At 34.5% G+C, this 25493-nt stretch overlaps 1 protein-coding gene across 3 annotated transcripts in view; it reads left to right on the plus strand.

Moving 5' to 3' along the window:
• The window catches only part of LOC131665082 (importin subunit beta-1), a 534754-nt gene extending 513235 nt beyond the window's left edge, over positions 1-21519 (plus strand). For all 3 annotated transcript variants that reach the window (XM_058936708.1, XM_058936715.1, XM_058936699.1), the window contains one exon: positions 21376-21519. In XM_058936708.1, the coding sequence (XP_058792691.1) occupies position 21376 (1 nt within the window). In that variant the 3' untranslated portion in view covers positions 21377-21519. The remainder of the gene's footprint in view (positions 1-21375) is intronic.
• The last annotated feature ends 3974 nt before the right edge of the window (positions 21520-25493 follow it).

The following is a 25493-nucleotide window of genomic DNA, read 5'->3' on the forward strand; positions in this document are numbered from 1 at the left end:
GTATAACATATCTCAATTGCAACCAAATTGAAGGCGGACGGTTTGGGAATGTTCCGTAGTCAGTGAACAAAGTACAATGAATCATTTGAAAATTACAAAAACATTCTAAATCAAAATCCCTTGGCTAACTGCAACTGAACCTGCTCAAATTGTTACTCTGATGCTGGACTGAATCCAAGCGAAGTATCAAGAAGAATGGATATTCATCGTGTGACGGTGTCTCCGGTTTTTAGTCGATATTGAGAAACAGGTTCTTATCGCTAAAGGCCTAGCCAAGGTCGGCGTAGGATGCTTCGACGGATCCCTACGCAATTAAATACTGGTTGTTTGACAAATTAGGAATAATGCTTTACCAGGCAGACGAAAAGCAAACGTCTTCATAAAAGAGGTTTAAAATGACGGATTCGTGCAAGAGCGCTTATGTTAAGAGTAATTTGCGAGAGAGTACAGCCACCGTGCGCCTTGGACTGAGCTCTACTAATTTTTTTCAAGTTCAATCGAGGTAAAGAAAGCCGGCGCTGACTTTCACGGGCCGACGTTTGCTCTGGTTGGGTGAGGATTCAAATGAATAACTCGTCAATTAAAATATAATACTTGCAATAATATTAAAATATAATATAACACTTGGCGATCTCATTTATTATTGCCCTTTTACAAATGTACGCTACAAAGTCCTCTTCGCCGTGGCGAGCGCGCTCGCTCAGCCTTTTCCGCAACCAGAGTTCGCGGGATCACGCGAGCAAGATCGCTCAGCGTGCGCGATGAAGTACGCTTAAAATTCCGAAACCGAGCGAGAGCTGGCGCAAGAGAGACAATATTAGGTATGGACCCACCGGGCACCGACGGTCCGTCGGTGGAGAGACGACGCCGGCGAAAACTTAGTCCAGCGGGAAACGGCGCCCTGGCGATAATCGATGCTGCTGCAGGAAGGGCCGTAGCACGGCCTTTGCCTCGTGGACGGCGAATTGTCGCTGCTCGAATTGGCTTGGCTGCAGACAAATTCCTCTTGCTGACAATCGTGACAATGGAACTTATGGCAACAGTTGACTTGCAGGAATCTTAGTCCAATCCTGTCTCTCCAGGCGGACTTAATTGCTCGAGAGCTCACGCCTAACTGCCTTTGTTCACACCTAATTTCTTAGCCATGGGCCGCCGCGCTCCCACTTTTTCCGCCGCCAAAAATCGGCCGATATCGCTCTCTCTCTCTCTCTCTCTCTCGCTCTTCTCGCTCTCACTCGCATTCACGGCGACACTTCCCCGACCGTCGCGCTCCTCTCTCCCGATCCTGCAACAACACAAGCATGTAGCAGCTATATAGCACACGCTTAATCACTACGTTCATGCGAGGAGAGTGCCGCACACAGAACCAGCGTACTCGCTACACCGGTAATGATCAAAATTGGACAGCTAGACAGTGGAGAAATATGTTTTTTGCAGATGAATCTCGATTTTATCTTTACAGAAATGATGCTAGTATTCGAATCTCGTAGATGAGAACGTTTTGAAACAAATCACGCTGATCCAACTTGAGCGTTTGGTGAAGGATTCGTTATGGTATGTGGTGGAATATCAATGAACCATTGATCAGATCTAGTGATTCTCCCACCCCTCGGGACTAACATGGGATCGTTATATAAAAGAAGTTTTGCGTGCTTACGTAATTCCAATGCGTCGGCAAATGGGCCGTAATTTCATCTTGATCAGGATACTGCACGCCCCCATACTGTAAAGAAAACTTGTACTTACTTGGAAAAAAATAACGTAGAGATATTACCTTATCCAGCTAATAGACGTTAATTCTATAGAGCATACGAGGTCTGTCCGGAACGTATCGGGCCTACCTTTATATTTTCGTGCTAGCGTTATTTTTTATCATCTGGTGGGTGGCACCCTTCAAAGTAATCCCCACTTGATTGAATAACACGGTTCCATCGATGTTTCTACTTTTCAAAACAGTCCTGGAACTCACTTTTAGGGACAGCCTTAAGTACACTCGTCGCATTGTTTTCAACCGTTGTTTTGTCATCGAATCGGTGTCCTTTGAGTGGTTTTTTTAGTTTTGGAAACAGCCAAAAGTCACAAGGGGCTATGGCGGGATTGTATGGAAGTTGTCGAAGCAATGCGATAATGCGTTTGCTCAAAAACTGCTGCACAAGATTGGATGCTTGCACTGGTGCATTATCGTGATGGAGAAGCCACTCACTACTTTCCCAAAAGTGCGGCCGTTTTCTTACTGCATCACGCAAACGTTTCAAAATTTGAACGTAGTATTCTTTATTGATTGTCTAACCTGCTGGTGCATATTCGTGATGTACAACACCTTCACAATCGAAAACAACAACAATCAACATTAACTTGACATTGCTTCGACTTTGACGTGCTTTTTTTGGTCTTGGCGATTCAGAATGCTTCCACTGTGAAGATTGTTGTTTTGTTTCAGGATCATAACCATAAACCCATGATTCATCACCTGTAATAACTTTTCTAAGCACATTATCATCATTATTGACCATTTCCAGATTGTCCAGAGCGATTTCTAAGCGAATGTTCTTCTGCTCTGCTGTGAGCAATTTTGGGATGAATTTCGCACACACGAGTTTCATTCCTAAATTTTCGGTTAAAATTTCTGAAATGATAGTTTTTGGTATCCCAAGGTCTTCTTCTAGTCCTCGCATAGTCATACGACGATCTTGTTCGATTGCAAGTCGCACCCGCTTAATATTATCTGCTGTTTTTATCGTCGAAGGTTGGCCGGAACGAGAATCACTATCGACAAAAGTGCGACCATCCTTGAACCGTTTATACCACTCTTTTATTCGTGTTTTGCCCATACACTCGCTTCCGAAGGCCTTTTGCATCATTTTAATAGTTTCCGAATTCGTTTTTCCGAGTTGAAAGCAAAATTTGATGCAAATTCGTTGATCTTGTTTTTCAGTCATTTTTGACAATATAAAAATCCGACGAACGCGAAAATGGCACTGTAAACAAAGACACGCTGCGCATGAACTATACGTTCGGCAGGTGTCAGTAAGTAACCAATAGATTCGTGAGGCTTAATTGTTGACGTTTCTGTCCGGTAGAGGTCGCTCGAACACTATGGCGCCAAGATATAAACGTAGGCCCGATACTTTCCGGATAGACCTCGTATATAGGACATGGTGGGTATGCGATTATGTAACATAAAAAGACCGCTAACCTCCAAGCTTGAAAGAATTCTAACTCAAATTCGGCACGAGATACCCTAAGATTATATCAGAGCATGCATTACTATGCAAGAATGTTTAAAAGAGGTTGTCCGTCGTCGAGGTGGCAATACACGGTATAAAATCTCTAAGGTTTGGAATCAGAAAATACTGCGGAAGTGACGAGCCGTGAGGTAATTAAAAAATTACGCATGGGTTACTACTAATGATGGCAGTATTTACGAAAAACGCAGGATTATCTTCAAAATGGCGTAATTCGATCCAAAAAAAAATGGTAGAAAATTGATTTTTTTAATTACTTGTTAAAGAGTGGACTTTACGATGAAGTATGTATAATTTAAAAATTAAAGTGATTCAGTTAAACCTCTAAACTATCAAGTTTTCTAAGAAAGCATAGTTCTGGGCCTAATAAAGACTTATAAATGTGGCATTAACTCACACGTATTTAATATATTCTTCGTATGTAAATACAGATATTTTCTTTCAAAATGAAACAAAAATCAGCTCAATACGATAAAAATTGACGAAGTTACAAGCATTTAAAAAATGGCAATTTATCAATTAAAAATTTCATTATGTTTTTAACTAAAAAAGTATTACACTTTGCAACTCAGGCTTCTGTAAAACTTGTTATAATTGCTGAAAGTTGACGAAAACAGGTTTTTTAATCCTGTAAGCCAGAGTGTGCATTTTAATGAAAAAAAGTGTCCTGTAAAATTTATAAAGAATATTAAAAGCCACAATTTGAGTTATTGTGCAATTATTTTCGTCCATTAGTTATTAATAGATTGCACACAAAGTGCAAATAACCGTCAAGTATAGCATTTTTTAACATATCAAATATTTATTGCAAAAATGGCTTTTTTCAATATGTGTTGCTGTTGATGGGAAGTTCTTACAATTCTAAAAAAATAATACATTACGATACAAATGCGGGAAAGCAGGTTCTTGTCTTGTGTAGCGTTTACTCTCGAGTGAAGCGAGGGTGAAAAGTCACACGCGACGAGATATTCTTTCCCGAACATGTGTCGTACCGTAGTTTTTGATACGACGTGTAGAAAGTGCGGTTTCCAACGTACGTTTTCTGCCAAGCGTGCGGAAATGATGTACTTTGTGAACGGAGTGTCGAAAAATGACTTGTCGCACGTTTTTATATCTTATTCGTTGTCAATTTATTCTTATTATTTTACTGAAATAGTTTCAAATACGAAGCTGTAAATTTTTTTGGCTGAAGGTATCATGTTGAAAGATAGCTCAAACTCTTGGTTAAAACGTCAATTTTAAGAAAGTTTATAAGCCAATGAAAAATTGATTTTTAACTATTTATTTTCGGCTTTAAAAAAATGTATCTCTTTTGTTATAAATAGATTAGATTTGTGTTTTTCCTATACATCTTAGCGATTTGCTGTTTATATATTTGGATACCTGAATTCGGAACAAATATTTTGAAAAAAAAGGTTTATTTATGATGAATAGAAGTTAAGTTAGGTTTCTTTTTAATCGTAGGTTCTTAGTATTAATATTAAGGATTTGGACTAAAGGTGTTTAATTATTGAAATATTACATTATTTAATAAATTTCTTAAATTTTCAATAACCCGATTTTAATTATCTTGTAAGGTTGCTTTAAATTTGCTATGCAACAAACCGAAAGCTGGTATCATCGGTGGGAGGACTTGTCTCGTGTGCTCGAAAAAACTGAAAGCTCGTATTCAAATCGAGGCCCTCAGAAAAATTTAACATATTTTTTTAACTACTTACCAATTTTTATCATCTTTTAAATGTGGGATAGCTTCAATAGTTATTAAGAATGATGCCTTTGTTGACAGTGTATTTCATTGCCAAAATAAATTATTCTTTAACTATATCACATTACTTCAATAATTTATTCTTTTTACATTTAATTTTGTCTAGACAATTAAATTTGAAGGCTAAATATAACACTGTTCAGTTCCTAATGATCGCAATAATCATAAAACCCAGGTATATAAGCTATTTAACAGTCGGGTCCGACAAAAATCAGGCTTACAAATAAGATGGTCTATATTTTATGTTATTATATTGCAGTTACTTCAAATTTTACTGAATATGCTGTTTATACATACTCACACGTACACACACACACACACACGTGCGCGCGCGCGCGCGCACGCACGCACGCACACACACACACCTTATTTTGTTAATATTTTTCTTTATAATTATTTTTTCAATGCTAATATTAACAATGATATAGGATATAAATAATATTTACTACTTATAAATACAGGTAAAGGTAATCAACATAATCAATGTAATTCAAATTATATAAGTAGCAAATTTTATTTATATCCTATATCATTGTTAATATTAATGTTATTAATATTAATATTAACAAATTCAGAATAATTGATTTAAAAATTTTTTTCAAATTATTAATAAATTCGAAAAACTAAGGGATTCTCGGAGTTATAGATTAATTATGAATGTGAGGATCGATTTGACAAATTCAGAATGGTAGGCTCCAAATGGTTGAGAAAACGACAAATTCATTAATCAACCGAAAAATGTGGGTCATCAAGTTTTTGCATAGTTACTGATTATGAATGAGGATTGATTTGACAACTTCCAAATAGAGGATAAAAACAGTGAATCAATACTTAAACTTCAATGATAAAAAAGAAAGTAGTATTCACCGATTTTGACCGTCTGATCAATACTTAGATCAGATAGATTTTCAGTATGTGGATAAGAAAGAAAAGCATATCAATGTTCTTTAAATAAGAAGTGCACTATACTTGCTTTGAATGACATTTGTTACCTGGAAGAACAGTATGTTTCTTTTCAAACAGTTAACAGAATCATCGAATAAAAAAATTAGCTCTATATTGAATTCATTTAATAAGTAGTGTCCTATTATAAAAAGTTCCCTTGAATTTTAAAATCAAGGTCTAGGTCGAATGCAAGGTAACTTTTGGATATCGAAGAACATAGTCATTGACAGCCTCTTACAATCGAAGTTAGCGTGAATTCTATTTTTTACCTTAAAGTCAAGGTCAAGGTCACCTTCGGATAGTCAGAGCCACGTCTATATTCTTTTGTCTGAAAAGTTCAGTTGCTATCCTTTTACAGTTAAATTAAGCATGAAATTCTCTTTTGACCTTCAGCTCAAGGTCGAGATCATAATCGAGGTCATCGTCAAGTTAATATTTGAATTTGAAATTTTGCGCTCTACCGATTTCGGCATTACAAAAATATAGGGTATAATTTAAAAACATCGATCTGATCGTCAAGGCCATCCTAAAATAACCAGGGCCATGTTCTATAATTTTTATCTACAAAGTTTTTCTCTAAAACTTACTGTTTTGCAGCAATTATGCCATATCCATACTTTTTGAACACCTTGTATACGCAATTAGAATTCACCATGCTTGAATGCATATTATAATATTATATCACAAAAAATTTTTCCCTTAGCGTGACTATCATTCCTCAATACTTATTCAATTTTAATCTCGGAGCACTTTTAATTAATACCACTACTTTAATTCGTGATATCTATTTCATTTCTACACATAGAAAAAGTTCATTTCGTTCCAAAAGGTAGAGCCTATCAAAAAATTTCTTAAACAATTTTTATTGCAAACATAAATCTTTGTATGACACTACCATTAATAAAATGAACACTTACGCTTAATTTGTTGATAATAATTTGATCACAGTATTTGTTATTCATGTTAATCTTCCGTCAAACCTGCTCATTATAACCAAAAACTTTGTTATACAGATGAGGACAAGTTTATTGAAAATAACTATAGGCTCGATTTCATTAAATGTTTTTTATCAAATACAGATTGTGAATGAATTTCTAAAAATGCAGCTGGATTTATCACGTCAAAATTAAAAAAAATACATATTAACTATTACGAAAACAGTAGTAACTACAGAGTCTACTCTGGAAAATAACGGAAATTGCTAAATTAAAATTATCCCTACTTTAAACGCATTTTGCACGTAAACCGGTAACATTAAATCACTTTTTGACAACGGATTTGGATTTCTCGTTTCAATTCTTACAAGAATATGAAATCACTGTATCACAAAAGGTTATTTCCATACTATTTATATTGTCAATCGATGAAAAACAACAAAAAATAAGGAAAATCACTGAAACCTTGAGTTTTCTCAAGAATTGCTAACATTAAATCACGTTTTGACAAAAAATTTGAATTTCTCATTCCAAATTCTGCAAAAAAAACTATATAAGTTAATCAAAAATCAACCTTATTTATTGTTAATTTTTTCCACTCCTGATGTTTGATAATTATATTAGTAATCTTGATCTTAGGAGTCGTCCCTATAAATAAACTAAACACTTATTTTATTATAAACGTTTCCTTACTTACTGTAGAAAAAATGACGTTACTCCTATTCACATCACGGACATTTTTAATAGAACTTTTAATTTTCATAGTAATTCAAACAATAGAAAATATACCAAATTAAAGTCGTATTTTCAAAAAAAATTACTCAACACTGAAATTTCAGATCTACATATACGAGGTGTGTTCAAAAAGTAACGAGAATTTTTAAATTTCGCGGGTTTGGAGAGTCCGCTTGTATAAAATTTTTTTTTATTATGTTGGTACACATGCCCCTGAAGTACGATAAAATTTTCAGCAATATTCATTGCTTACTTTTTAAGTGGCAGCCGCTAACGTTAGACGTGTTTTTCGAGCTCGGCGATTTTCGTTTGTGAAAAAAAAATGGATCAAAGAATTTGTATAAAATTTTCCGTAAAAAATGAAATAAAGTGTAGTAAAGTTTGTCAAATGTTAACAAAGGCATATAGTGAGTCTGCTATGAGTAAAGCAAGGATTTATGAGTGGTATAAGCGTTTCCAAGATGGCCACGAAAACGTTGAAGATGACGAACGACCCGGACGCCCAAGCACATCAACAACCGATGAAAACGTGAAAAAAGTGAAAGAAATGGTTATGAACGATCGCCGAATCACAATCAGAGAAGTCGCTGATGATGTTGGCATATCAGTTGGCTCATGCCATCAAATTTTTTCGAATGTTTTGGGTATGAAACGTGTGGCAGCAAAATTCGTTCCAAAATTGTTGAATTTCGAACAAAAACAGCGACGAATGGAAGTTGCTCAGGAGTCGCTAAATGAAGTCAATAACGATGCAGAACTACTAAAACGTGTTATAACAGGTGACGAAACATGGGTTTACGGATATGATGTCGAAACTAAGGCTCAATCGTCCCAGTGGAGGCATTCTGGATCGCCAAGACCGTAAAAGGCTCGACAAGTGCGGTCGAATGTGAAGGTTATGCTCACTATGTTCTTCGATTTTAATGGCATAGTGCATTATGAATTCTTGCCACAAGGTCAAACAATCAATAAGCAGTACTACCTACAAGTTCAACGTCGTTTGCGTGAAGCAATCCGAAAAAAACGCCCGGATTTGTGGCAAAACAATTCATGGCTTTTGCACCACGATAATGCGCCTGCTCACACTTCATTGCTTGTTCGTGAATTTTTGGCCAAAAACGAAACTGTAACGATGCCTCAGCCTCCATATTCGCCAGATATGGCTCCATGTGACTTTTTTCTATTTCCAAAAATAAAGAGAACATTAAAAGGCCGTCGTTTTACAAGCATAGATGACATTAAAAGCGAATCGCTGAAAGAGCTAAAAGCTATTACAAAGATCGAGTTTCAAAAGTGTTTCGAGGATTGGAAAAAGCGTTGGCATAAGTGTATTGAATTCGAAGGGGACTACTTTGAAGGCGACAACATTAATGTAGATGAATAAATAAATATTTTTTTCATAAAACGAAAATTCTCGTTATTTTTTGAACACACCTCGTACATATAAAATATTGCCAGAAACGTTTAAATGTCCTTGCTAACCTTCTCTATTCTTTTAATATAAACCTTGACACCATAGAAACGTTTAGAGTATTTACGGAAAATAAAGCAAACAAAATTTATTGGAAATTGGATAGGAAATTGAGTATTAGATATGACAGACTATTGGAAAAAGAAAAAAGATTATTGAATAAACGTCAGATATAATAGAGATAAACAGTCAGAGATAAACGACAGACTATTGGAAAAAGAAAAAAGATTATTGAATAAACGTCAGATAAATAATCATAATAAGGAAAATTGGGTCAAAAACACTACGGACACATACATCCCGAATGAGGTAATTGAGGTAATATCTTTAGGCCCTAATCATAACATACATAATGATCTTAGTAGAACGGATATAATAGACAGTATTACTAATTTAGAATTTATTATGAGTGGAAAACAAGATAAACATAATAAGGACATGGAAAACTCCTTTAATGATATTAGGAATAATTTGATTAATAATATAAAGTCCAGTCTTAACAACAAAAGACATATAAAAAGATCTGATAAAGACTTCAAAAAAAAGCTCAAAGCCACTAATATTTTTTTAAAAAATAATAACAACCTTTTTTTCACTAGAGCTGACAAAGGCAACATAACGGTATGCTTATACAAGAACGAATACATTGAAAAAATGAATTTGATGTTGTCAGACAATAGTACATACATAATCTGGGAAAAAAATAATACATTAACCAAAATGCAAAAAGATGTCCAATATTTTCTTACAAATTTTAATGACAAAGGCTATATTAAAAAATATTTTCCAAACATACATATTAACCAATTTTTTCTAACGCAATCACATACAAATCTAGCTAGAGCATATGGACTTCCAAAAATCCACAAAAATGGTTTTCCACTCAGGCCCGTAGTATCTACAGTTAACACTCCCACGCATTTCCTATCAAAATTAATTAGTAAAGTTCTCAAAGAATCCATAAACTTGCCTAGATCACAATTAAAAATAGTTATGAATTGAAAGAACGTATCAAAAACATTCACATCCCATCGGACCACATATTGGTGTCTTTCGACGTAGTTTCATTATTTACAAGTATACCTAGATATTTAATTCTTAATAGCATATACAAGAGGTTCCAAAAATTACATAGAAAATCGTTGATGATGTTTGACGAAATCATAACAACTATCAATTTTCTTTTCAACAATGCATATTTTTGTTTCAATAATACAAATTATAAGCAGATATTTGGAACTTCGATGGGAGACCCACTATCAGCATTATTTGCAGACCTAGTCATGGATGATTTGGAGACACAATGCTTGGTTTTTCTGAAAGAAGAATATAATATTAATCCAATTTTTTATTACCGATATGTGGATGACACATTAATGTGCATCAGAAACATTGACTTTGATCGTGTTTTCGAAGTATTTAATGATTATAATTCACATTTGAAATTTACTTATGAGACAGAGGTTAATGGTTCTATTAATTTTCTAGACTTATCAATTACTAGAAAAAATAATGGGATTATTACTAACTGGTACCAAAAACCAACTATGTCGGGACGTATTTTAAATTACAACTCAAATCACACACTAAAACAAAAAAAGAATATTGTTAATAACTTGATAGATAGATCGATATTGTTGTCTGATGAAAGTCACCATGACAATAATATATCTATTATAAGAAACATGTTATATAACAATGACTATCCGGAGGAATTTGTTGATGTGTGCATCAGAGATCGCATTAGAAAATATACATATAGTCATAATAATACACGGAATAAAAACAATAACGATAAACCGACAATTTACTTTCCAATTCCATTTAAAGAAGAATTTTTCTATAAATGCAAATCATCATTAAAGAAGAGTAACATTGTATGTGTACCAAAAATGACAAGCAAGCTATCTAATATTATTGGTCTAGGCAAAGATAAATTAAAGAAATGGGAAAAAACAGGCACAATTTATAATATTCAGTGTAAACAATGTCCATCGAATTACATCGGTGAAAGCAAAAGAGCTCTCAAAAATAGAATTAGTGAACATAAATATTCCGTGAAAAAAACTATTGAAGATCCAGTCAACTCTAGATTTAAACTTTTACCTATACCGGCCCATATCGTGAATAATCCAGAACATGAATTTGATTGGGAGAATACAAAAATCATGCATTTAGAAGCTGATTACAGAAAGAGATGCATCGCAGAGTCGGTGTATATTAAAATTACGGATAATACCATCAATTCACAGGAAGACACAAAATATTTAAACAATCAATACTCAAGAATACTCAACATCATAAAATCTACTTAGTTTCAGTACGAAAAATAAACATAGTTATTACAATACATCACTAATTCCCTTTCCTTCCAGTGTTTCCCCCACTCGTCAACTACACTTTTTCTCTTGTTGTGTCTCTCGCTGTCTTTCTCTTTTATTTCATATACAGTACGATATGTCATTATATACATAACAGTTACTTAGCTTTTAATCATGATGTGTTTTTACCCAATTGACAAACTATATTTTTACCTAACTGACAAAAGATTGTTATTCTATTTTTATATTTATTATTAGACAGAAAAATTAATATTTATTTAATTAATAGTGTAATGTTTATAACAGACCATGTATGTGCGGAAGAACTCTTAATTTATTCAATTTTATCTACATTACAAAACGTAGGTTTATATTATAATACAATATTAATATTGAAAGAATTCATTTATTTATAATAATATATATATTCAACAGATGTACTGAGGTGGCAATAAATAAAATTGCGAAACGTTTATAATAAAATAAGTGTTTAGTTTATTTATAGGGACGACTCCTAAGATCAAGATTACTAATATAATAATCAACCTTATTCATGGCGGAATATGGGAAAAATGATGAACTTTCTAAAAAATGTTTAATTTGAATTTCATGTTCAAGGTTATATTACGAATTGGTTATTAAATTAATAAAAATCAACGTGTACTAATATTTTATCTAATGGGTAAGGCTCACTTAAGAAAGATAATTAAATCTTGATTATTTGCGATGTGGGTGGAGTAAATAATTATTTATTACTATACCTTAAAAAGGAGATAGGAAGACCGGTGGAAGAGTGTGGACGTGTCTTGGCTGTGAGTGCGAGTTTTGGTGAGAAAGTTAAAGAGGAAAAGTATTTGAGGAGAGTAATAGAGGTGAAAAGAGCGTGGAGGCAGAAGAGGAGTGGAGTATAGAGAGAGAGAGAGAGAGAGAGAGAGAGAGAGAGAGAGAGAGAGAGAGAGAGAGAGAGAGAGAGAGAGGCTAGGAGAAGAGCAGGAAAAAGCAGAGAGAGAAAGAAAGAAAAAAGAAAAATTGAGGTTACGAGAGAAAATCAGGAAGCGGGAAAGGCACGTAGAGAGGGGGGGCGGTAAGAAGTAAAGGCGGGGACAGAAAAGGTAAGACAGGGTATAAAGGTAGGATCACGAGTAGAATTAGAGAGTCGAATTAAGGCGTACGGGATAGTGATGGAAAGATTTGACAACAGAAAAATTAAGAGATAAAGGTGGAAGGATGGATAAGAAAGGCACAGAGGAGGAAAAGAAGAAAAGAGTAAAGGTGGAGAGGGGGAGAGAGAGCGGAGGGGGAGAATAATAGAGGAGAAATGAGAGAGGCAAAGAGATGCAATAGTGAAAGCGAGGGGAGCGAGATGGAAGGGGAGGGGGGAGAAGGATTGGACAACACGATAAGAGAAGTGGGAAAAAGTAGTGGTGCAGAAGATATAATGGAAAAGATACGGGCAGATATAAGGGATTTAAGAGAGGCATTGGAGGATGAAAGGAAAGAATGGACAGAAATGTTTAAAGAAATAATGGGAAAAATGGAAAGAATGGAGGCAGAGGAGAAAAGAAGAGAAGAAAGACAGGAGAAAGAAATAGGAAAAGTTAGAAGAGAACAAGAGAGAGAGAGAGAAGAAAGAACGAAAGAGACGAAAGAAGAAAGGGAAAAAGCAGAACGTACAGAAAAGAAACTGCAGGAAAAATGGGGAGAGAGGATAAACTAGTTGGAAGAGGAGTGCGTGAAACTAAAAGAAAGTATAGAAGGAGGAAACAAGAAGCAAAGAGGAGCAGAAGTAGGCAATAAGGAAGAATTAGAGTATATGAGAGAAAAAATGGATAGAGAAAGTAAAATAAACAATATAATAATGACAGACTTAGAGGGTGAGTTAAAATGAGAAAAGAAGAGAGAGACAGAGGACTGGCTAAGGGAGCAACTAGAAATGAAAGGAGAGATAGTGAATCTCAGAAGAATAGGAGGGATAGTGGGGAAGCATGATCGGAGAGAAAGAGGAAAAAATATGTGGCAAATTTGATGCGCTTCATGGGAACAAGAAGAAGGAATTATGAAGAAGAAAAAGAACCTGGGACAGGAAAAGATATACATAGATCAGGACTGGACGTGGAAGCAGAGAAAGATAAGAGAGGAAGTAAGAAGGAAAGCGAGAGAAATAAATAGTAAAGGCAAAGAGGTAAAGATGTGGCATAACGGGGTGAAGTCAGAGGAAGAAGAATGGTGGTGGAGCGAGAAAGAAGGAAAAATGGTAGGAAAAGGGGCGGAAGGGTTTCGAAAACAATAGGGATAAAAGAGAGTGAGAGGAGGGAAGGGAGAGAGAGGGAAGAAAGGCAGTAAAGATACTATTCTGGACTGGGAATATGTTAGGGAATTCGACATAATAGGGCTAACGGAAACCTGGGTGAAGAGGCAAGGGGTAAGAACTGGTGTGGAGAAACAACTGAAAGGGTACAACATAGAGTGGAGAGACTTAAGAAGGGAAAGAAGAAGGGGGAGAGAAATAGGGGGAGGAATAATAGCGGTAAGAAAGAGGAAAGGGATAAGTAAGGTTGAATGGAAGAAAGAAAGGACAAGTGAGGTAATAGTAGGAGAAATAAAGACCGGAGGGAGGAAATACATGATAGCATCGGTGTATATGCAACATGAGAAGAAGGAAAACTATGAATACTTAAGCGAAGAGATAGAGGAGAACAGAGGAAAAACAATAATTATAGGAGGAGACTTCAACGCAAGATGAGGAGATGAAGGGAGAGAATGAGAGACAGAAGAAAACCTAGAAGAAATAAAGGCCAAGGATAAAGTGTTAAACGCAGAGGGAGAAGAAATGATAAAATGGCTAGGAGAAAGGGGCTTAGTAATAACGAATGGGAGAAAAGAAGGAGATGAAGAGGGAAAAATAACATATATAGGAGCGAGAGCAATGTCAACGATAGACTATGTAGTAGGGAACGAGGAAGGTGATGAGGCAATAAAAAGGGTTTAAATAAAAGAGAGGGTAAAGTCGGACCACTTACCAATGGAGGTGGTATTAGGAGATGAAATAGCGGAAAAATGAAAAGAAGAGGAAAAAAGAATGATAGGCGACTGGAGCGAAGAAGGTATAAGGGAGTATCGGAGATGGATAGACGCAATAGAGGGAACAGAAAAATGGAAAAATATAAAAAATAGAGTGACGAACGCAATCGTAAAAAAGAAGATAAGAAAAAAAAAGGATCGAAAAAAAGCTGGTGGAGAAAAGAATGTAAGATAAAAAGGGCCAGGGTGATGGCAGAGTTAAATAAAGTAAGAAAAGGGGAAGGAGACAGAGGCAAATAGCTAGAAGCAAAGAGAGAATACAGAGAGAAAATAAGAAAAGCAAAAGAAGATGAGGGAAAAAGAGTGGCAGAAGAAATAAGAAAAGATAAGACGAGAAGAAAATTCTGGGATAAAGTGAATGGCAATAGGAAGAAAAGAATTGGGTTAGATGAAAATATAGGAAAAGAAGAATGGTTAAAGCACTTCAAGGAACAACTGGGAGAGAAAGAAAAGGAAGATAGCAAAGAGGAAGAAACCGAAGACAGCGAAGGAGAGGAAGGTGAAGAAATTAAAGAAAGAGAAGTAAAAGAGGTAATAAGAAAAATGAAAAAGAAAAAGGCGACAGGAGAAGATGGTATAGCAAATGAGGCGTGGATGGAAGGCACGGAAGGCTTGATAAAAGATATGACAAAATGCTTAAATGGAATATGGAACGGAGAAGGATATCAGGAAGAATGGAGGAAGGGAATAATAGTACCAATATATAAGAAAGGGAGGAAAGAAGAAGTAGAAAACTATAGAGGAATAACGCTGATGGACACGGGACATAAAATATATGCGGAAATACTGAGGAAAAAGCTGGAAAGAGAACTAGAAGCTAAAGAAACGCTAAGCTATACGCAGATGGGATTTACGAAGAAAAGAGGAACAATGGACGCAATATATATATTAAAAATAATAATAGGGAAGGAAATAAGGGAAAAAGGAGGAAAACTGTTTGTATTCTTTGCCGACATGAAGGCCGCTTTCGACAAGATAAAGAGGAAGAAAATATGGGAAACAATGAAAGAGAAAGGGATAAATAGAAAAATTAGGAATAAAGTAGAAGAAATATACAAGAAAACAGAGAGTAAGGTAAAAGTAGGAGGAGAAATAATTGGGGAGTTTGAGATTTACAAAGGCGTAAGGCAAGGGTGCCCTCTGAGAACCACGCTATTTAATCTTGCCTTCGCCGACCTGGAAGTGAAGATCAAGCAGGTGCAAGAAGGAGAGGGGTAGTGATAGGAAGGAAGGAAATATGGACATTAGGATATGCAGATGATATAGTGATGATGGCAAAGAGTGAAAGTGGAATAAAAGCAATGCTGAAAAAATTAATAAGATACCTGGAAGAAAGGGAATTAGAGTTAATTGTAGGAAAATCAAAGGTGATGAAATGCAGAAGAGGAGGAGGAAGGGGAAAGGAAGAAGAATTCGAATGGGAAGGTGAGAAGATAGAGATGGTGAAAGAGTACAACTACTTGGGATATGTGATAAGCAGAAATAACGGAAATAAAAAGCAGATAAAGAAGGTAGAAAGGAAAATAAATATGGGACTCGGAAGACTATGGGGGCTAGGAGAAAAGCTATTTAGAGAAAATTGGGAGCTCAGGATGAACCTGTTCAATACACTGGCGAAAAGCGTGATTATGTATGGAGCAGAAATCTGGGGATGGAAGAGATATGAAGAAATAGAGAGAACACAACTGAAATACATAAAGTGGGTATTAGGATTAGATAGAAACATGCCAAGTTACTTAATACGATGGGAAGCAGGAAGACAAGAAATGAAAGAAATAGCATTAGAAAGAGCAATGAGGTATGAAATCAAAATAAGAGAAGAAAGAGATGTAATAAAAAAAGAAGCATGGAAAGAACTAAAGAAAAGGGAAAGAAATGAAAAAGATAAAAAGGGTAAGATGGAGGAGAGAGAGGAAAGGCTAGAAAAAAGTAAAATATATAGAGAGAGGGAAGAGGGAGATGAAATGAGGGAAGAGTATTGGGAAGAAATAAGAGATGAGCTAAAGAAAAAAGAAGAAAAAGAACTAGAAGAAAAACTAGAAAAATCAAGATACATAAACGAGTGGAAAGAACTGAAAGAAGAAATGAAAAGGTATAGGTTAAAGGAAATTGAAGGAGAGGGAAGAATAAAAGGCCTACAAATAAGGGAAAGGTTTAGGTGAGGTAATGAAAGGAGGGGAAGCAGGTATTAGGAAAAAGAAGAAAATAAGAGATGCAGAATGTGTATGAAAGAGGAAGAAAATTGGAAACACATAGTAGAAAAATGTGGAAAAAGCAGAAAGGAAGGGGAAGAATGGGAAGAAATAATAATAGGAAGAAAAGAAAAGATAGCGTGGATGATGGAGATAAAATGAAAAATAAGAAGAAATGAAGAGAAGAAAGAAAAAGAAAAACAAGTGGACGAAACTGCAAGACCCTAAGGAGAGACGGAAACAGAAGACAGAGAAGCAAGACTCGCAGACACATCTACACACACACACACACACACACACACACATACGCACAAAACACACATACACGCGCAAACATAAACATACACATGCGCACACACACACAAAATACAAGTACTAACAACTACACAAGCGAGAGGAAGCAGGTATTGGAGGACGGAGTAAAATGGAAAAGAAAAAGAATCGAAGAAGAGAAAGAAAAAGGTAAATTAGAAGACAAATTATAAGATACTAAGGAAAAATAAGTGAGGTTGTGGAAAGGAAAGGCAGAGGGAGCAATAGGAAATAAGAAAAAGGTGTCAAAGCCCTAATAAGGAGAAAGATAGATGAAATGATTAGCAAGAATGAGAGCAAAAGCAAAGGAAAGGCAAAGGTGAAAAAGCAAAAGAAAGTAACAAAGGAAAAAGTTGAAAAGAAAATATGCAAGAAAGAGAAAAACAGAAGAGCGGAAAAGATAGATCTTGGAGAGAGAGAGAGAGAGGAAGAGAAGATTAGTCAACAGAAAAATGAGAAGAAGAGCGGAACAGACAGAAGCAGAAGACGGGAACGCAAGAGTTGCAGACACACCTACATAGGTACACATACAAGGTGTGTTCAAAAAGTAAGGTGACTTTTCAAATTTCACGGGCAACGTACTTTCGATTATCGATTTTTTTGTTTTGTTATGTTGGTACACTCTTCCTGAACATCTGTACCAAGTTTCAAGTGTATAGCATTTTTTGTTTAGTTGTGAGAGGCGTAAAGGTTATAAGTGTTTTGCGTGCTAGGCGATTTCTTGCTATCGAAAAATATGGATCAAAGGATTTGCATCAAATTTTGTGTAAAAAGTAAAATAAAGTGCTCCGAAACACTTGAAATGTTGACGGTGGCATACGGTGAAACTGTTCTGAGTAACAAAAATGTTTACAAGTGGTACAAACTCTTCCAAGATGGCCGGGAAGATGCCAATGACGAGCCTCGCTCTGGACGCCCAAGCACGACAACAACTGATGAAAACGTTCAAGCAGTGAAGAAAATTGTTCTGGAAAATCGTCGAATCACTATCAGAGAAGTTGCTGAGGATGTTGGTATATCGCTTGGCTCGTGCCATCAAATTTTTTTTTCTAACGTTTTGGGCATAAGACGTGTGTCAGCGAAGTTTGTTCCAAAATTGCTAAATTTTGACCAAAAGAACCGTCGCATGAGCGTCGCTCAAGAACTGTTGAATGACGTTAACGACAACCCAGATTTACTCAAAAGGGTCATAACTGGTGACGAATCATGGGTATATGGTTATGATATCGAAACCAAAGTCCAATCGTCCCAATGGAAGAGCCCAGATGAGCCAAGACCGAAAAAAGGACGCCAAGTTCGATCAAATGTCAAAGTTTTGTTCACTGGTTTCTTCGATTACAATGGCGTGGTGCATCAGGAGTTCTTACCATATGGACGTACGGTCAATAAACAGTATTATCTTGAAGTTATGCGCCGTTTGCGAGAAGTAATACGAAGAAAACATCCAGAATTGTGGAAAAACAATTCATGGCTTTTGCATCACGATAATGCCCCTGCTCACTCATCTTTGCTTGTGAGCGATTTTTTGGCCAAAAACAACACCACAATTATGCCTCAGCCACCATATTTACCGGATTTGGCCCCATGTGACTTTTTCTTGTTCCTAAAACTAAAGAGACCTATGAAAGGACGGAGATTTGCAACGATTGAAGAGATAAAGACTACATCGCTGGAAGAGCTCAAGGCTATACCGAAAAGTGCTTATGAGAAGTGCTTTGAGGATTGGAAAAACCGTTGGCATAAGTGTATTGTATCTGAGGGGGATTACTTTGAAAGGGACAACATAAATATTGATAAATAAATAAATATTTTTTTTTAAAGATACAAAGTCACCTTACTTTTTGAACACACCTCGTATACACAAACACACACACACACACACACACACACACACACACACACACACACACACACACACACACACACACACACACACACACACACACACACACACACACACACACAACACACACACATACACATAAAACACATACATTATCAATTACACAAACTGGATACGAGACACAATTGTAATAAGAGAAATGAAAACCAAATGTAACATATAAGTTGTAAATAAATAAACTATACCTTAAAAATTTGTTTTAGGAGGTATCTGTTGACCCAGTCAAAGTTCCTGCACTGATATTCGAATAAACTTTAGACAAATCACTCCTTTAGAACAACGTTTATTTAAAAGATAAGAAGGTTTTACATGTTTCGTTCACAACAAAGTTAATAACTTAAATAGGAGTGACACCCAATTGTTGGACTGGCGTAGTACGGAGTTCTGCGTATGAATTACTTAAAAGAACTTGTGATAAGAACTGAAACGTTAGAACGTATTCGAAAACTTTTTATACTCTTTTTTTAAGATGAGTATCGCAGTTAAAAGTAGTTCTTGTTTATTATATTACAATTCGCTGAATATGTAGTTCTTGTTACTGGTGCGCGTTCGCTTGTCCTAGTTTCGATTAATTTCCTGCGGATGTATAAGTAATTTCGATCTCCTTTTGAATTGCGAGATTACGTGGGAAATGGGAAGAATTTCAGAAATTCTGCAAAAATACGTTGCGAGACGTAACAGTTATTATATAAATGATACGGGATCATTTTTCTGCTATTTCGCATTATTTCAGCTTTAGAACGCCGTTGAAATTCATTTACCTATCACTATCCGTTCGCGAGTTATTAGATTTTGTCCAAAATATATTGACATAGCATATTATTCGACGTCAGCCATTATTTTGACAACATAATATCCGATAATTTTAAGGTTCATTCAATATAACGTCTATTATTTCTTCTGTGTTTATCCATAAAATCGTAACTATTTTCATTTGTCTCGACAAAAAACTACTTATACTTTTAAGATTATCTAATTACATTACTGAATTTCCGAAAAAGAAACTTTGTATTTGTTCACTATTGAGAATGATCTGTTTTTATGTTCATTAGTATTTAAGTACTTGAAGTACAAAGTTTATTATTTGGTTAATTTTATACTTACACTTGTAGTGAATTGAATTTCATGAATTTCTTAAAATTGCTGTATTTTCATTGAGTTTTAAACTATATAGTTATCATTATAATACAGAATTTATAAAAAGCATCGTAGTATTGTACATAATACTCTATTATTTATCGAAACATTATAATTGTCTATATTAATATACGTTACATTTGTATAAATGAATAAAAAAAGTTTTATTTAAATTGGAAACTTGGGTAAAAAAACAAGTATACTTGCTCCGATCATTTTCATTCGAATAAATTTTTCATACCTTTTGTAATAACAAATGAAACCGTCTTCTGAATTTTATTGTCATTTTTGTTAAATTTTTCATCCGTCGAGGTCCTATGTGCGATGTATCCATACCTCCTTAATTCCCGTAAAAGTAATCAATAAAGCAAAATTACTAGCTAAATTATTATTAAAATTCATTAAATCGATATTTTTTATTCTATTTTACATTATGAAATTGCAATCGAAACATATTTGATAAGTAAATATAGCGCGTCACGTAACTATAGAAACACCTTCGTGTTATATGGTATAAGTAGATTATGTTTTGTAAAATCCTATGACCATTTGCTAAAACTTTTTGTCTTCTTACATTTCTATAACTCAAAAAAATTCATTGGTATCAAAAGGGAGATGAATAATTTTTTGAATTAGTTATTTGAAAAAAGTCTAAATTATTCGTCACGGTGTCGATCCTTGATGGCCGATATTTCTCCCATGGTCACCAATTTTCAAAGAGGAATCAGGGGTCAGGGAAAAAAAGGAATTCTACAAATCAGTATGAAACGCTACAAAAGAAAAACCGTACAGAAAACCTAATTCTAGTTATCGCGCGCACTTAAGTTGAGACGAGTTAAACGACGCATGAGCGCTTGGTCTCCTTACCTACCGACCTCGAGTGACGCTTTCCTGGGGCCGGCAATGAGGCATAAAGAAAGTATTAATTAATTGAATTTAATTGAATTTGTAATGTTTTAGGAAAATGTTCAATATAATTAGTTATTTCCTTGAAAAAATGGAAATATTTAGAGTGTTTCTATTTTCAAGACAACAAATCTTATAATAATTTTAACTTTTTTTAAATAAATGATTCAATAATTATTTGTGTTGCTTCTGACACTATGAACCAATAAATATCTTTAGAGCTATCGATATGTAAGACGAAGAAAAAATTTTGGTTAGTGTTCATAGAATTTTACAAAACATAATCTATTTATACCACACATTACGAAGGTGTTTTTATAGTTATGAGACGCCCTATATGGTTTGAATAATGTTTCGAGTATATATGAAATAAAATCTAATATTTCAATGACACTATAGTCATTTATCATATCATGTTTTGTTACAGATAATCCAAGTTATATCAACGATTTTCTTGTATTTATTAGAAGAAAACAGGTGATGTTATTTTCATGTCATTCTTCCCAACATTTTTTATTGTTTTGTATAGACAGTTGATACAATTTTGTAAAAAATGAACATTTAAACTAATAAAATCTATTTCTAAAAAAATTATAATACATTTTTTAGTAATAAATAGATTCCGCCAACATATCTTATTAATTTATTCCTATCAATGATGCCTTAATATTAATGTAAACTGAAAATTTTACATATGCCAAATAATAATTTTTCAATTTTATAAAATTTTGAAGATAATATTATTTCAGATGGATTTCTAAGGAAATTTCCAGTTTTTCTTTGATATTTTTCATACATAAAATCTTACGTTCTATAATAGACAGGATATTTATTTAATTTCTTTCCGTTACCTCAAAAATAGTGCAAGGCTCACCGTTGCCTTAATACTAGGTATACATGTTATTTGAAAGCGCGAATTTGTTTTTCTGCCACGAGTTTTAATTATAAAAATGATAGGCGACAACTCGCGCGAGGCCCGTACGAAGGCCTTTTTAACAGCCGACCGGCCTTAGACTCGGGCGGCAGTCAGGCTTTCGGGCACCCCGGCCCGTTCGCGCGTCAATAATGAAATCCCTGTTAATTATAATTCGACACTCGATATCGTTTTTGTAAAATAAATAATTGAACGTTTATAACGTTTTTCGCTTGTTCATTAAAAGAAAAAATGTAATAGAGATTTTCTTTAATATAATGGGGAAGCATATGGACACACTTATAGGCGTTTATAATTATAATATTTATTCTAGTCTCTTTCACAACATAAATAAGTTAAGCAGAATATATATATATATATATATATATATATATATATATATATATATATATATATATATATATATATATATATATATGTATTCTTTTTAATAAACAAGCGAAAATCGTTATAAACGTTCAATTAATTACTTTACAATTGCGATATCGAGTGTCGGATTATAATTAACAGGGATTTCATTATTGACGCGCGAACGGGCCGGGCTGCCCGAAAGCCTGACTGCCGCCCGAGTCTAAGGCCGCTCGGCTGTTAAAAAGGCCTTCGTACGGGACAAACTCACCTCGCGCGAGTTGTCACCTATCACAGTAATTCAGTGATTTAATAAATAGCTCATAAATAGGACCGTTACATTCTACATTTTGGTCATTGAAGTTGCACAAGTGTACACTCATGCTTTGTCTTGATGAAACAATATTTTTCTTGTTCAAATTAGAATGATTTTCCTTTATTTTCTCATTTAACTGATCCAATACGGATGCCTAACAGTCTTCGGTGATTGTTTCTCTTTTTACTAAATAGTCGATGAAGATAATTCCACGTACATACCAAAAAACAGTGGATATTACTTTGCTGTCTGTGTTCCTTCGTCTCAGGATTGTAGTGGTGTATTCATGTTTTATCTAGAGTTACGAATCGTACCAGAAAGTCATTCGGATTACGTCGGATATGCGCTAAGAGGATCTTAGTGACGATCACACGACTACATTTATTCTCCAGTGTGAGCAAACTTGCCGAAATTTTTCTCATGTCTAATTTATCAAGCAAAATCGAAATAACAGTATCTGATACCCGCCTCGTTTGAAATATTTCACGCAATTCTCCGCTCACTTAACACCATGTCGTGGATTTTATTTATCATAGAAGGGGGGTACTTATACAGGATATCCTGAACGATGTTTATTGTAGTTGATGTACGGCCATGTTTAAATATATTTACCCAATTATAGACAGTTATAAATAAAAGGGCAGATACGCCTTAATTGTATCTGACTTAGCTTTGATTTCGTTCAGTGTAAAGCTTTGTAACCCTTTTCCTCTCAAATAACACAAATTTTTTCTTAACTTTCATTCTCATATCTTTTAATGAAAAAATCGTATGAAAAATTTATCAAGCATCACATCTTGTAGATTTTTACCTCCTCTTTCGAATGCCGTTGACAAAATTTACCTAAATTGTAAGCCGGAAACGTTATAGGCCGGTTTTCCGGAAAATTCACAAATTTTTCGCGTTATTTTTCTAAAAAAAGTATATTTTGAAATGGAAAAAGGTTGCACACACCATTGGAAACACTGCTATCGGTGTTATAGATGTCTTTTCTTTCAAATGCCGTCGGATTTTTTCCGAAATTCAAAATGGCGAACACAAAATGGCGTTCGAAAGGAAAAATTTTTTTTTTAAACTTGACGAATTTTTTTCTCCAAATCTATCAAGTTTAGTGAAAAATTTCTAAGAACAAAAATGTCTTAAAATTAGTCAAGAAATACTCTCACATTTTTTCAGATTTGTTTACAGCGAATTTGGAAATTTCGATTTTCCGATTTTCCACGAATTCGAAAATTAACTCTCTCGTCTAAAGTCCTATCGCGTCGCGATCAGGAAAATCGACTTTTAGCGAGGGTAGCAAAAAAAAATAATCGTTAGACTTGAAATTTTTTAAAATTTTGTGAAACCAATTTGAAAAAAATGTATACTAGGAATAAAATTGATTAATTTTTTACTCAAAAACTATTGACTCAATAAAAAAATTCATAATAATAAAAGAGTCTTAAAATTTACCAAGAAGTACTCTCAATTTTTTTCAGAATTTTCCGAGTTCATTTTCGAATTCGTGGAAAATCGGAAAATCGAAATTTCCAAAGTCGCTGTAAAAAAATCTGAAAAAATTTGAGAGTATTTCTTGACTAATTTTAAGACATTTTTGTTCTTAGAAATTTTTCACTTAACTTGATAGTTTTGGAGGAAAAAATTCGTCAAGTTTAAAAAAAGAATTTTTCCTTTCGAATGCCATTTTGAATTTCGGAAAAAATCCAACGGCATTTGAAAGAAAAGACATCTATAACACCGATAACAGGGTTTCCAATGGTGTGTGCAAACTTTTTCCATTTCAAAATATACTTTTTTTAGAAAAAAAAACGCGAAAAATTTGTGAATTTTCCGGAAAACCAGCCTATAACGTTTCCGGCTTACAATTTAGGTAAATTTTGTCAACGGCATTCGAAAGAGGAAGTCATAATCTACAAGATATGATGCTTGATAAATTTTTCATACGATTTTTTCATTAAAAGATATGAGGATGAAAGTTAAGAAAAAATTTGTTATTTGGGAGGAAAAGGGTTAAATAGAAATGTTTTGTTATCACTTAGGACTCACTTTTTTCCATTGCTGAAGTATAAGCAAAAGTTATTTACTTTGATCGACGATATAAATGGAACCGCTTGATGGATCTGGCTGAAATATTGACAGCAATCTATTTAAAAGTAATGCTTACTGTAGCAAAATAATTTGTGATACCTTGCGCGCCATCTCTTATCTAAGGATTTATTAGATACGTATCATGCAAAACAAAAAAGAAAGTGGTATTTTATTAACAGCTTCTAATTTAAAGGATGTTGGTTTTAAACCTTGTTTGTCAAAAAATTACATTTTGCAATATTCACACGCAAATCAGCGTTCATAAATTGATAGAAAAATTCACTTAATATTTCATCATGCTCATTTGAATGTCCTCATGCCCTTCTACATGTACACTATACATTATTGATATCAATCTTTGTATGCGGATTACTTCTATGTATTACCGGGTTTAGATAGATTACTTTTAAGATTACTCTAAGTAATTCTTTGAGAATTTCTTGATATTCCGTTAGACTTCAAGACACCTTTCTGGTAATTTAATGTACTACTGTGGGCAAAAAGTAAGGTGAATTTTCAATTTAAACTTCGCGGGCTTAACATTTCGGGCTAGTTCTTTTTTTCTTGAGTTGGTAGGACTGCGAATGACATCTGGGACAAATTTCATGTCAATGTCATCATTAGTAATATATTTACGCTTGTGTTTACCAAACGACCAAGAGTGCATGTTTCGATTTTTACAATGTCTGATTTAATTGAGCAAAGATGTGCCATCAAATTTTGTTTGCGGAATGAAATTTCGGCTGCGGAAACGTTGAGGATATTGCGGAAGGCCTTTGGTGAGTCTACCATGTCGCAGAAAAATGTTTATAAGTGGTACAAAGACTTCAAAGAGGGTCGAGAACGTGTTGATGACTTG

Source organism: Phymastichus coffea, unplaced genomic scaffold (genome assembly GCF_024137745.1).
Source record: "Phymastichus coffea isolate CEN01 unplaced genomic scaffold, Cenicafe_Pcof_1.1 PCOF00003, whole genome shotgun sequence".
In the NCBI taxonomy this organism is placed as follows: Eukaryota; Metazoa; Arthropoda; class Insecta; order Hymenoptera; family Eulophidae; genus Phymastichus; species Phymastichus coffea.